A 15,473-nucleotide genomic window follows, 5' to 3' on the forward strand; every position below is an offset into this window, starting at 1 on the left:
AAGAGCTTGGCATTGAAGTCAGAGACACATGGTTTAAAATCTAAGCTCCATATTTAATAGATTTGTGATCTTGGATTGTTTAATTTCTCAAAGTCCAGTGTTCCTTATGCAAAACGAGGTGATTAATTGTACTTACCTCGTATGATTGGTTTGAGAATTGAGTATATGGGTGCAGTAATATAACTACCTAATACTTTACAACTGCTACATCATCATTTACTTCTTCTTCATCATCATCATAATCATTATCACCAGTTCAGAGATAAGAAATTAATCCTGAGAGGGTAACTGACTTTTCTGAGTACACATAAATAAGTACTATAAGCCATGACCAAAAGCCTGTTCTTCTCTTTCCCTTGAGGAGGTTTTCTTTTTAAATATATGAAGAGTTTTTCTCATGGAGTAGATTCTGACTAATAACCTTTTAGTGCAAGGATAGTTAAATTTAACTAAGAGAAATTGCATTTAGGTATTAGGTGGCATTTTAATATGCTTGGATGCACTTTGAAAGCATCGTTTTTTCTTGTTACATTTTAAGAAAAGACATCGATAGAACCTTCCCTGTACAATTATTTATGCACTTGAAGACAAGAAGCTGGACCAAAACTTTTTTTAAAGCTAATTTTGGTTTTTTAATTCAGTGAGCATTTTCCTGTGATTAGATGTTTCACAGAAGCCTGGGTTTATTTTCCAGATTGGATAGGTAATGATTTTAATTGATCTTAATTATCTCAGATTTCAAGAGCTAAGCATTTCTATATGTGGCTTGGAAATATTTCCAATAAGCAATTATTTTAGGATCCCAAGAATCCTAAATTTCTAGAGCTGTATTCATTTTCTATTGCTGTATAACAAATCACCACAAACTTAGTGTTTAAAAAAAAAAAACACTCATTTATTTTCTTATAGTCTGTAGGTCAGGGCTGGCAAGATGTGGCTGGATTCTCTGGCCAGGCTTTAGTCAAGTTGTCAGCTCACTTCTCATCTGGAGCACAGGGTCCTTTCCAAGCTCCTTTCTGTTGCTGGCAGATTACAGTTCCTTGTAGTTAGAGGACTGACATCCCCATTTTCATGCTGTCTGCCAGGGCTGCTTTCAGCTCCTAGAGGGTCTCTCACATTCTTGTCCCATGACCCCCTCCATCTCAACAACAGAGAACCTCCCTCTCACACTGCAAATCTCTCCAACTGCCTCTACTGCTACCAGCCAGAGAAAACTCTCTGTTTTTAAAGAGCTCATGTGATTAGGTTAGGCCCACCCAGATAATCTCCCATTTGATTAACCCAAGGCCAACTGATTAGTAATCTTAATTAAGTCTGCAAATATCCCTCCTGGCATATAAAGTAACATAATCACAGGAATGATACCTCACAGTATTCATAGGTTCTGCCCAGACTCAAGGGGAGGAGATTGTACAAGGTCAAGGATCATTGAAGGTCATCTTAGAATTTTGCCCACTTGCAGGGCCCAGGGTACTACCAGGGCAAATATAGGTTTCTGCAGCTCTCTGAATAGCCATCTCATAGTCTGTTCTCAAACCAACTTTCTTTCCAACTTCCCTATTTCAATAAGTATTATCCAAGTTTAGCATAAGTTCTATTAATTTTGCTTTCAAATATATTTTTTATTTATCCTCTGTATCATTATAACCATATCATTCATGCATTACTGCAATTATCTACATTCTACTCTTTGTCAATCTGTGCTTTAACTTCCCTCCAGGACTGAAGCCATCCTGCAAAACAATGATTTTGCTTGCGATATTTGCATAAACTCTAATAAAATTGTCAATTACTTGGCTAATGGCAACCAAATGGTTTTAAATTGATTACCCAAATAATTTCCTCAGTTGTCTCTTCCTCTTCGCTGGTAGAGATCCTGGGAGCAGAACACAAATTAGGCCCATATCTGAGTTTACAGAGAAAATATCTGAAACTATATTTACATCAAATTTTGCAATTTTCAAAGGAGTCGTGTTAAAGAAAGAAGTGTGCTCAACAGTGGTCCATCTTCAGTCTATATCCCATAAAACCGCTATGTAGTATTTGGGGGTTTTGACCACAGATTCATTCCTGAAATTATCTTTCTCTCTGGCTTCTATAATATTGTTTTATTTTGGATTTCTTCATATATCATGTCATATGTCTATGGCCTTGTCATCCTTCTGCCTTCTCTGGATATACCATAAAAAGAGGTGATCTTCAAGACTCTGTCCTTGATTTTCTCTGTTCTTTTTTTTCCTTTTTCTTTTTTTACCTGAAAAACCTTATTAATCTTCATGTCTTTAACAATTACTTGTATTTAAATGAATCAAAATTCAGGGCCTGATCTTTCCTTGACCCAGATTCCTATCTCCAGTTGACTATATTATTCATTCCTGTATAGATGTCCTACCAGCTCCTTAAACTCAACAAGGTGTTCAAAACAGGATTTGTAATATTTCATTCCTGGTTTCTTTCATATTTCTCACTTCAGTTAGTGACGTCACAATCTTTTTAGTCACACAATCTAGAAACTTTGGAAACATCTGGAACTCTTCCCTAATACTTCACTACCACCCACTACCATTTCCTTATTTTCTTTCAAATTTGTCTTTTGCCTGCAATATCCATTCCACTATTGCAATCTACTCATTTTTTAGGTCTAATTTCATTAAATGTCCTAGCTACTTTTCATACCTGAACAAAAATAAATCAGATATTCCTGAAAACTTCCATAGCATCATGGTTTTTGCTTAACTTCGGGTTTGATTGTTTTGTATATATTGCCATCCTTTAGTTGGTGACAAGTTCCTTAAGGGCAGAGATCATTCCTATGTCCCTTCAATTTATGTCTGTGCCTTATATGCTCAATAAGTGTTTCTTGAATTCTCTGTGCCCTTGCATGCATTACAATATGACTTTCTCTTTCAAAAAGCAGCACTGTTTTTCAATCTTGTACATTACCTGAAATTGCTTTTTCTACCAAGGAGCTATCTAAATTCTTGATAAAATTACACTTTTACGTAGCTTTAAAATTCTCCACTGGGTTGACCAGACAAGGTGGATGATCTGCTTTTAAATTGCCAACAATCTATTCTTAATTAAATCAAATTTATAAGTTGGTCCTCTGATCACTAGTGCCAACATGCTCTTTCCCTATTTTTGAGTGAGGTAGTGTTTTTTTTTCTAGCTGGTCCTAAATTATTTATAAATAAATCAAAGATTCTTCACAGGTTCCCAAGAGAAAACAAATATATATCTGCGGTCATAAAGCTTTAGATGTTTTAAAAACTCTTTTCCATTAGAATTCAAGAATGAATCATGTCCCTTATGAAACCTAATATTAATTTTTTTGATCTTCCATTGTGACATGACATTATTGCCTTTAAATATTTTTGCATAACTTTAGGGAATTTTTCTGTTCCTGGGGTCTATTTTGTAGTCTTCTTTCATAAAAGAAAGTATCTTATGTTCATAATCTCTACTTTCCTAGCCATTATATCATGTCCCCAATGTCTTTCAAAAGATTCTTTCTTCCAGGGATACTTGTGGAGAGTTCTGAAAGCATTCTTCCCAATGGACAGTCTCCTGATGATACATCTTCTTCAAGAGATATTTGAAATGATACTGAAAATATAATTTTGGTCTTGGTTTGACTTATGTAAACACCTTGGCTGGCTTCAACAAAGTCACAAAATTTTACCTGAACCTTTATTTTTAACCCAGTATGTAAATTCATCCTATTTTTTTTTTAAATTTTATTTATTTATTTATTTATTTGTGGCTGTGTTAGGTCTTCGTTTCTGTGCGAGGGCTTTCTCTAGTTGCGGCAAGTGGGGGCCACTCTTCATCACAGTGCGTGGGCCATCCTATTTTTTAAATCAAATAAAGCATACTTTTGTCCTGCTCACCCCAGAATATCCTAGATTTTCTTATTTTTTAAAAAAGCAAATTTAACAGGAAAAAAATGCAGCATGGTATGTTTAACTTAAATTTTCTACTTTGCATTTTGAAAAGTCAAAAGTATGTTTGGAGTATCATAGCTATCATTTTATTTTCATTAAATAAACAATAATGGGTATAGTTCTTGCTGGCATTATCTGTAGTTAATGAGCATTTATTTATAGCCTTATCTTTATTACCACTTTCATTACTGAACTTGTGGTAATATTTTATACCTGGGGTAACAATTAGTAGAGTATATCTCGTATGCTTCATTCTACTGAATTGGTGAATTATTTAGTAATTACAAGGTAATTCACTAGGAAGAAAAATTGGGCTGGTGAGTTTGCTAAGAGACACAGAGGATTAACATGCCCATTAAGTCCATGCAACCTAATTTTGCATTGCACAGTCCTCTTTCTTTGCTCTGTAAATACTGGAGGAAGTGCCATGAGTTGCAGAAGTATCTGAACTTGGTGAAGGGTAAGGGATAAGTATTTCCTACATCAGGTTAAATAGATTGATTTATTCATACTGTTTTTTAAATATCAACAGTGTGCTGGTCATTGATAATCAGTAATGAATGACACAGCCCCAATCCTAAGGACTTTGCAGTCTACTAAGTACTTTTTCCTAGAACATGTGTTTTATTCCACACCTAAAACTATGAAACACAAAGAAACTAAAATGATTTCTCCTGACCAAGACTAACTCTGCTCTGTATCAATAAGCTACGTTTAAGAACCTCTGAGTAAACTAACATCACTCAAACATAGGTAGAAGAATTCAAGCCACTAAAAGAAATGTGGTCATTTCATTTCCACCTCTTATATCAAGATTGCCAATGGCCAGGGCTCTGCATAAAGTTGCAATGGTTGGACACTGCAGAACTCCAAGGGACATTGTTTACATAGATTAGGATGCCAGGACACTGTCCACATAAATTACAATCTGCGTGGCCAAATGGCCCAACCCAGAGGTGCCTTTTTCAGCCACCTCTTTCATGCCCTTTCAGGAGCAAGAGTTACCAAGTTCCTTCTTCATTTCAATTGGCTCAGTGTTTTTTGAGCTCCTGCTGTGTTCAGAGCACTTTCCTTCATGGAATAATAAACAGATATAAAGATAAATAACACATAAATATATACTTTAATGGACAACATTAGAGTCTAATAATTTCCTTTATAGACTCCAGATCCCAATGCAGCCACAAATAAGACAAGTTAATAACTACATCTTCTTTCTCAGGGATCCTATCTTAACAAGTGTGTTCAGGTTGGCCAAGAACTGACTGTGACATTTACTTAATGAAAGCCACATGGAGAAGCTGTGCTCCCTCCCTAGGTCACTTAGCAAGCATCACCTTTGTGTTCCCTTGGTGCTTCCTGATCCCAAGAGTGGGAAACTGGAAGGACACTAAAACCATTTCCTTACAGACTTCTAAGGAGCAATCTTGACTTTGTCAGCTAGGCTACAGTGCTGAGTAAACTCATGAATTTCAGGATGAACTGGCTTGAGGACTCAAGTGGTGATTGTTTTACTAACAGAGTTACAATGGCAACATTGATCATTAAAACAAGCAAACCGGAAAGTGTCAGCATTCTCTCATGGCCATCTGTGACTTCTGTGTGCTGGTAGTTGGTATTCAGAATGGAACTGGTTGCTTGAACTGGCTCTCAGTTTTGCAATGAAAAGTGAAGGAAAGCATTCTTCTGTTTATGCCTGCTTGTTGTATTTTTCCCTCTAAACCACATGGCGAGAAATTATGATATTAAATCATTTAAAATTCTATTGCCATGCCACATTTCATTTCATGTATTTCGTACTGAAATATGAGACTCTATCTGACTTAATTGTGAGATTAAATTTGCTATCTTGATCCGTGCATTCATTCTTTTTTGTAGTGATAACATTAAACCTTTCATTTTTAATAAGATTTGCAGATTTTTATATTGCTATGAGAAAACATGAAACACTATCTGACTTGTTTTGATTGAGTTCCAACATTTTAACACAAGTATTATAGAAAGAAATTAAAGTGATTTTTTCTTCCTTTAGCCATCACAGTAATTGTGCAGCAAGATCAGAAAGGAATATGACATTCATGACTGGAATCAAAGATTATAAACATTTTAGAACATGAATAATGGCTAATATATTAAAACACATAAAAGCATATTTATTATGTTGAATCACATGAAATTGCTATTTTTAGTAGGATAAAACATGGTCAAATTTTGGCAATTTTGTTTGGCTCAACATATATTCTTTTAGTTAGGAGATTCTGTACATTCTTGCGGCCTGGTTTAATCAAAATGAAATCGTGTGATAATTAACACTGAGTTAGCCCTCTGTGGATAATCGAGGCCTAATGCCAGTTCTTCTCTCTCTTGATTTAATCCCTGATTTCAGGCTATTTAACTATGCAATAAGTCTATCTGAAAGTGGTTATGATTCGAAGAAGAAAAGCAATATTAACTTATTTAGTTACTTAAAATAGAAGTTCAGTATTTTTTAAAATCCAGAAATTAGTGTGAAAGAGTGGTTTAGACTATGAATTAAACCAAATTCGGGGATTATCTTGATTCATTTATATGTACTACTCTGTTTCCAGTCAACATACACAATAGATATTTGAGTAGGCTATAAAGTATGTTTCCAGATGAGATCCAGATGATATTAAAATTTCTAGCATATCTGAAGATTTTTAGCGAAAGAGAGAAAGTGGTTTACTACAGGGCAAGTCCTTGCTCAGAGTCAGTTCTCATGGTAGTTCTGTCCCTGGCAGTCTGTGTGACATGAGTGAGTCCCCTAACCTCTCTGGAAACATTTCATTTTTTCACTTTACAGACAACTCATAGTGCACATATAAATTCACACTTCTTAGCAACTCTGTGGTTCCCAGGAGCCCAGCCCAGAGATTGGGAAGCAGCGAATTAAAAAAGCTCTGTTAACGCTTCTTGGTCTCACATTCTAATTCCTATTAATCTAAGAGGAATTAGCAACAATTGAGGAAAAGCAAACAAACTGGAAATCTGAAAACAGGGAAGTGAGACTAACCACTCGAGCTGATAATTATGTATGAGTTCTTTCCCTTTGACTGGTGGCCAGAAACCAGAGACGGTAGAATTGATGAGCCAGGATGTCCTGCTGGTGCTGGCTGCATATTGAAAGGAAATAATCCAGATAATTGTTTAATTGGATGCTATTTAAAAGAGAAGCTGAAACTCCCAAGAATTGTGATCCAGAGTAAACATCTTTTCAACCATACTGGTTAAATAAAAACCCAAGGGTGCTGCATTGAAGATTAGCATCCCTGAGGTTCCATTTTCACTGCCATGAAAATATCTCTTTTAACTGTTTCCTGTCAGTCCTTGTCAGAGTCTCTGTGAGTTTTACTTTTCAATATTAAGTACTCCTGGATGATAATTTTCCAACATTATACTTATAATAAAAATGGAAAATAAGTGAAATCTTAGCTACAGACCTAGTAACAAGAGTGTAAAATCAAGTGCTTCCTATGAGAGACAATACGAACAATGGTTGTGACACCTATTGTCATGAGCCAGCCTAGGTTTGAATCATCTTATATCTTATATAATGTATAAAGTCTTTAACTCAGTTCCAGTTATTTGAACTTTCTGTGACTCAGTCTCTGCACTTGTAAATTGGAGGTAGTGACAGTAGGCTTGTAGTACAGATTATACTATTTTGTGTAAAGCTCTTATACCAGACCCTGACACATTACAAGTGGCATATGACTGTAACAGTAATTTGTAATTGAGTCATGGCTCTTTTAAACTGGTGTTTTAACTGAATTATCATAGCATGGTAAAGTCTATCAATTTTACAAGATGTGGCTCAGAAAAACAAACCACAAGCAATACATTTGCTTCCATACCTATATCTAGATAAGGCATTGAATATAATTTTGGAAGTGGAATGACCAATTAATGTATTTTGGTCCCCCTTCTCCTTTTCTTTTTTCCATTCTCTTGACTTTATTTTTACAGCTCTTTCTCTGAGCTATATGCATTCATATTTAATGATTGCCATTTTTATTCTTTTTGTAGTATTAAATATTAAATATAGGGCAGAATACCTCCTTTAATTTCCCTTTAGAGTAATAAAATATTACCAGTAACTTTTTCTTAAGATCTGTAGCAATACTCTTTGTCAAAACAGAAGTACTTAATAAAGCCAGGAAAACACCTATGAAAAGGTCTTAGGAAGAGTATTATTATATATTGGATAAATGATATGTATCAAATAAAGCAAACATCTAAGACATGAATTGGTGCAGATTTGACCTCAGGAAGCTCTTATACAACAGGCTTTATGATAAATTCTAATTACCAAAGGGTTTTAATGATTAATTTTAATGACTTTATTCACAATGATATTGTTAGCATGAATAAGAATAACTCCTTTGAACAGATTTGTGGTTGCCAAGTGGGAGGGGGTAAGGGAGGGATGAATTGGGAGTTTGAGATTAGCAGATGCAAACAGTTATATATAGCATGGATAAACAACAAGGTCTTACTGAATAGCCCAAGGAACTATATTCAATACCCTGTGATAGACCATAATGGAAAAGGATATGAAAAAGAATGTATATATATATGTATAACTAAATCACTTTGCTGTACAGCAGAAATTAATGCAACATTGTAAATGAACTATTCTTCAATAAAATAGGTTTTAAAAAAAGAATAACTCCTTTATAAATCTTGTAATAGATGAGGTTTGTGATTGCTCAGCAAACACTTATTCCAAAATCTCAGATTTTGTCACCTAAAAATATTCCTCTGCATTAGTATTTAATTTTACAGTATCAGTTTACATATCTAGACCAACAAAGTATCATTAGAGTATGAATTCCAATGTAATCATTTGTCTTCACAAAAAGAAGTTTCCAAGTAGCTCTTGGGGAAAATGCAGGGATGATATTAAAAATACTAACCTGTCGGGACTTCCCTGGCGTTCCGGTGGTTAAGACTTTGCCTTCCAACGCAGGGGGCATGGGTTCATTTTTCCCTGGTTGGGGAACTAAGATTCCACATGCCTCGGGGCCAAAAAACCAAAACATAAAAAAAATAACAGAAGTAATATTGTAACAAATTCAATAAAGACTTTAAAAATGGTCCACATCAAAAATATACTAACCTGTCAACCACAGGCTTGAAACAATAGGATGGATGCTGGCCATAGAGTTGGAGTGAGGTGCTAGAGTACCCATGTTTCACCAAGACTTCACCCTGTAGTGCTAGATAACAGGAAGGTGTGGGGCCTTGTGAAGGAAGCTGGGGAGGAAAAGAAGGGGGAGCTTGAGAGAATTGGGATCCCAACCATTTACCAACCTGTACGGTCATACAGTACATCCTGAAGAATTATATATATTCATAGCATCCTTGTGAAACACACATATGAAAAGCCAAGAGTGATGAGGAAATACCCTTATTACCAAAAGGAGATTCAAAGAATAGTCAATATTTATCTGTTCTTCATGGAAGTTGTTATATTCCTTGTTGACAAAAGAAATTGTGGTAATTGCATTCAAATTTCCTTGAAGTTTATCAAACTCAAAAAGACAAAAACAAATGAATCAACTTAACCTGGAGAAAATTTTGTTTAAAATTCCAATATTCTTATGTTTGACTATATAATATTTGCAATTTCTTTCTATTGTATTTTAATAATTATTTTGGATTTCTCCCATGCTCATTTAATCCATTTGAATTTCTGGAAATGCTCAAAGATACTCTACACAGTAGCAAAGATAATTTTTAATTTATGTTTTGGAGATCATGAGTCAAATTCTTTTGAGAGTCTGCAATTTTAATAAAATAAGTAAATTTTTAAAAACATTTTATTTTCCAAAATTTAAAAAAAATGTATTTTTTCTATTCATGGGGGAAAAATCTAAAGAGGAGCTCATTATACTTATTTTATCAGAGTATAACTTGTTCCAAATAAAAAGTTGTGAAAAGGAAAGCCAAAATTTCAGTTTAGAAATTTGTATTCTGTTCAATTGTTAAGAGAATTCCAGGATGATTCATATTATTCCATTTTTCTTTTCTCTTATTTATTCCTTTACATTAAAATTATTTTCAAAATATTTGTTGTTCTTTATTTTCCTTTTTATAATTTAAAACAATCTCTATATACAAGTATAGCTCTGAAAGCAGAGGCTTTACAACATTATGGACAATTCTCTGACAGATTCAATTTTCACTGCCCGGATTTCCGATTTACTTTGAATGTCAATATTAAAGACTAATTTAAATATTTTTTGATTTCTATAAAAAGCTTAATTGATAATTGTTACAATTTCAACAAACGTTCTTTGAACTCCATCTGCATATAATTATGTAAGATTTTACGGGGGCTACAAAAATAAGTAAGAGAAAAATCTCAGGCCCCTAGTATCTTATAACGACGGATGGAGGACAGGTCACTAGGCCACAGGATATCTATGATATGAGTACCATGAGGAGAAGAGGCTACGTGGTTGGCACGTAGAGGTGGTTCCTCTACAGAGCTCATCAGGCTAGGGAATAATGAAGGGGCCAGTCTATCTTCCCTCTCTTTTGTAGGATAACCATGGAATCCAAAGACTTCCTTACCCATCTGCCTTATGTTCCTATATATGTTTGTTCACCACCCTCAGTAAAACAATGTACGTGTAATGAGAGTTACAACCAATGCTCTCTTTGGGACATATATTGCACTAACCAAGATTATTTGTAATATTTTATTGCTAACTATTTGTTCTATAACCATTACCTTATTGCCCTTTAGGGAAAATCTTGGAAGAGATGCTGTCATACTTTTTTCTAATTGCTTTTGAAAGAAAGCTTTTAATTTGCTTCTTTTTTCATCTTCCTTTGGTGACTATGCCTTAGGATAGGTACTTGGCAAGGGGTAGACTTTTAATACAGGAGATCACATGCACTCTGCACTGTTTATATTATTACATCTAATGTTCTTTACTGAGTGTCTTGTTCCTTGCAGGACGGTTCTTTTCACTCTGACATCTGTGGTTGTACTTGTCATTACAACTGACTGGATCAGCTGGGACAAGCTGAATCGGGGATTTTTGCCCAGTGATGAAGTTTCCAGAGCCTTCCTGGCTTCTTTCATCTTGGTCTTTGACCTCCTTATCGTAATGCAGGTAAGTGGCTTTGTATTTTCCTCCTCTCACTGAAGCCACTCCATGCTTTGTTCTCAGTAAACAAACACTGTACAGTGAAAGGCTCCCTAAAGCTAGAGAAATGCATAGTTTACAGTTGCTGTAAATGGAGTCTTCTCTGATCATATTTTCAGCAATTTTACTGAGAGGATAAACCAACTGGGCTTTTATGAGAAGGGCACCAAAAAGTCATTGTATGACCATTGAAAGGTGGCCCCTAGAAACCATACAGAATAGTTGTGGTATTTTTGCCAAAGCTTCAGGGAAAAAAACAAAACAAAACAAAAATAAGCCTGCCATTTAGTAAATGGAAAGCTGCAAAGATGAGGATGATATAAGCCAGCAAAACAGGGATAAGCAATTGCCAAAGCAACTTAGGGTTTTAGAGCAGTTGAAATGGAATAATAGAAAAATGCTTTTTCTGGTTATGGAAATTATCACTTTCTTTCAGTATTCACCAGAGATCATTCCATTTTCATGTAAACAATATTTCTGCCCTGCTTAGCAACAGATTCTTTGTACAATGGCATCGTGCTCACCAGTGCTACTCGTGTAATCTTCTGCTGTGAATGCTTTGAGGTCTTAGGGGTGTTCCTCTGAATCGAGAGGAAAGAGACATTAACTATTACTTGGCACTTTATCTTGTTCATTAAATGCCCTTCCATTTGCTAGACATTTTCTTATTGCTTTCATAAGGCAATTTTGTGTTTTCCTCTCCAGAGGTATTGTAAATGACCAGAACAAAGGCTCCATGGCTGAAGGGAAAGTAAACTTCATTGTGTTCTGAATTTATGTAGGATTTCACAGGATAGCAGATTGGTTTTCTCATTGCTACAGGCAAAGAGAGGCCTTTATAAGAGATTAAGTGTTTTATAGTGTTAGTGTTTTGAAAGAGAATAACAATCTGGCGTGTTTTTGTTTTGTTTTAGTTTTTGGGTTTTTTTGGTATATAACATAGCCGAGGTGTGAGACTCAAGATGGTTCCTAGAGTATATTATTATTTTAATAGATGATGATTTAAAATACATTATTGTTTTTAAAAATTAAATGAAGTTGAATTCTTTGTCTCAACTAAAAATTGATGTATATCTTTTTTTATTTCCCATGGGATAGTTTAGCATAGTGAAGAAAGACCTGGACTTTGAGTAAGGAAGCATTGGCAAGGTTCCATATCTATCTCTCACTTGCTATAGGACCTCCTCTGGATATTTATAAAATTGAATTTATAGAACTTATGCAATAATGTCGTGCATTACTTTTTAAAGGCTATTTTATCTTTTTTTATCTAGTACTCCTCCTAACTAATATACTATTATATGTAAAATATCTGCTTTGGCCAAGTGGCCTACTGGTACCTCTTTGAACCCATCTTAAAGTCAAAGGTATTAGTAGCCAAGTAGACCGTTATCTTTTAATTTGTTTAAATTTGTATATGTGAGAGCAGAAATTTCCTGATCTCCTACTACCATCCACCGTCTTTTACCCTCGTTATATAGTTTTAATTATTCTTGCAATAGGTTCACTAAAATCAGGGACTTGAAGTGGGAAAATGTAACATTAAAATTTGCAGATATTATGGACTCACTCAAAAAGTACTTCGTAAAGAGAGATGGAAGGAAGGATAGTCAGGATTTATGCAGGCAGAGTCAGCAGGATTTGGAAGGGAAAGGCATTCTAGATGAAGGAAATGGCGTGAAAATGTGGAGTCAGTAAAGTCCTGAAGTGTTTACAGAGTGGCCAGAGCACCAACTGACTGAAGATGGAGGGCCCCTGCTGAGGAATATATCAGTTTGGACCATTTTGGCTACAAGTAACAATAACACTGCCAAGCCAGCTTAATCAAAGAGGGAAATGTATTACTGCCTTATAAGGATGCCCTGCATAATTAAAGTGGAGGAATGCAGTAGCATTTTAGGGACACATGAAAGCAGAGACTAAAGTGTAACAGGGGACCCAGCCTTAGCTCTTATTCTCCATCTCTCATCTTTTTTTCCTTTCACTTCTGCTTTCTTTTTCTCTCTTACTGTAAAGCAGCTTTTTCAGCTTTCCAGTTCACGTAGAAGAAGATGGCCATAGCCAGCACCTCAGAGGGAGACTACTCTTGGCTGTCGGGTCTAATTCTGGATTCTAGGGAAGGAATAGCAGGGACTGGATTGTCCTGTATCCATCTGTGAACTGACTGGGGGTGAAGCAGTCCCAGAGAAAAAGGGGGAGAGGTTGGGCCTCACAAACCAAATTAATACAAGGAGGAGTTGAAAATGGGGCCCCCAAAGTAGGTCTGTTAACTCCTTTTCCTTCTCCCTCAACACCTGGTCAGCCAGCCAGGCCTATCGATTCATCGTTTGTTATGTCTCTTGTAGCCATATCTTTCCTGCTCATTTCTCTGCCACCACTCCAGTCCTGGCTCTCCTCTATACTATTGTAAAATAATTTCCAGTGAAACCTCTGCCTCCAAATGTTGCCTTGTCCCACACGCCCTACACAGCTCACCTTCCTAAGCTTCCAAGCTGAAATGCCATGTTGTATATGTCACTTTTCAACCAAAAATATTGTCAGTGACTCCCATTGTCCGAGAATGAAGTCCAGACTCCAGGAGCTCTCTCTCAGGGCTCTCTGTGGTCTGCCCTTGGCTGTGTTTTCTCCCATATCTTCTGTGCTCTGGCTCTACCCAGCCCTAAGGGCTGTTGCTTGGCCCCAACCACAGCATGCTTATTCCAGGATGTCTGTGAGCCTCTGTTTCCTCCTCAGTTTGTGTCTCTCTCCTGCTCTGCTCATTTAGACTTTACTATTGAAGACCATTGCAATGCCCTCAGTAAAGCCAGGGGATGAATTCCTCCTTGCAAGTCCTGCAGCACATTTTACCTGAACTGCAGATCAGCATTTCACCTTTTCCTGCTCTATAGAGCAGAAACCATAGCTTATAATGATATATCCCTGGAGCCTCTCTAGCACAGAGCCTTACATGCGCGGCAATAGGCCCAGAGTAATAAGTGCTTGATGAGGATAAAGAAGTGGCATTTCAGCACTGAGTCTCATGCAAACTCTGTCCCCCTCTGGGAGCATCATGTTGAAGTGCAAGGAACTAGTGCATGTGGTGAGAGAGTGAATTTAAGGAAACAGCCCCAGATATAGTCAAGCTTTTTAAAAATATCTAATACAAATGTCCTAACAAGTCCATAACCAACTAAACTCTGATATAATCCACTTTATATTCACATATTTTAGACAAAAGAGCAATAGAAAAGTAGCAAAATTGGTGGAAATGGAGGCAGTAGTTTTACTGAAAGGTTTTCCCTCATTAGAATTAAGTGATTTAAAAGCAATAGACCCTAGGCTTTTCTAATGGTAGGAAAATTCAACTTATATGATTGAAAGAGATTTTAATGTTTGGTTAAAAAAAAAAAGAAAAGAAACCATTAGAATATGATTCTACTGCTGTAAAGGTTTTATTTTAACAAAATTAGAAGGCCAATTCTGAATACTTTTAGAGAAAGTGCAATTATTTATTTTTATGAATATTTTAAATAGAATTTTTGTACATTTATTGTGAAAACTGTTGTATTACATATTTCTGTAGTTTTAGGAAATTCACTAGAACTAAGGCATAAACAGATTCCAGTAAAGTATAACATGACTCATATAAATCACACATTACTACAGAACATAAGAAGTAAATTGTAAAGAACACTTCCCTCTGAGGAAATCTTATCTCAAATTTGTTTAATATTTATAATTATGTCATTTAACTTTTATATACTCCTTTAATTCCTTGCATAAGTATTTAATTTGCAGTTCTATCCCACCTACTCATCTTTTCTGCTAGATTGAAGAAAAGATATACCTAAGACATATAAGAATTAAAGATACAACATGTTATAGAGTAAGCAAAGAACAAAAATGTGTCTTAGGAGTTCACCAAAAAAAAAAAAGAGAGAGAGAGAGCAGTGTAGACGTGTAGCCAGGGTAGTAAGGGAAAGCTTCAGAGAAGAGATTAGATTAGAAGGACAGGCAGCTAGAATTTGAAAAAACAGAGCAATGAACAAGAAAAATTTTCTAGCTGGGAGTAGTATCATAATCATCAAGGTAAGAATCAATTTTGTTCCATTAAGTTCAGAAAATGTTCACAGATTCATTTCTAGTATGCACTGCACACGGTGCTGGAGACGGGGGACAGGGGGAAGGGAGATCAAAGATCAGTGACACACCGCACAGGAGTTTGTAGCTGCAGAGAGGAATTCACAGTTTAATAGAATAAATAGGAGTAGAAAAGTAGAGGCATTTGAGAAAGACTATCTTTATTTAGATGAATGGTTCAGGTAGAAAGTAAAAATTCCTACCTCGCACTTTTAAATTCAACTAAACC

General features: G+C 35.7%; 1 protein-coding gene across 3 annotated transcripts in view; it reads left to right on the top strand.

Moving 5' to 3' along the window:
• The window catches only part of TMEM117 (transmembrane protein 117), a 540,188-nt gene that overhangs the window by 431,767 nt on the left and 92,948 nt on the right, over nt 1–15,473 (top strand). For all 3 annotated transcript variants that reach the window (XM_036866945.1, XM_036866947.1, XM_036866946.1), the window contains one exon: nt 10,933–11,092. In XM_036866945.1, coding sequence (XP_036722840.1) covers nt 10,933–11,092 — 160 coding nt within the window. The remainder of the gene's footprint in view (nt 1–10,932; nt 11,093–15,473) is intronic.

This window comes from Balaenoptera musculus, chromosome 10, assembly GCF_009873245.2.
Source record: "Balaenoptera musculus isolate JJ_BM4_2016_0621 chromosome 10, mBalMus1.pri.v3, whole genome shotgun sequence".
Classification (NCBI taxonomy): Eukaryota; Metazoa; Chordata; class Mammalia; order Artiodactyla; family Balaenopteridae; genus Balaenoptera; species Balaenoptera musculus.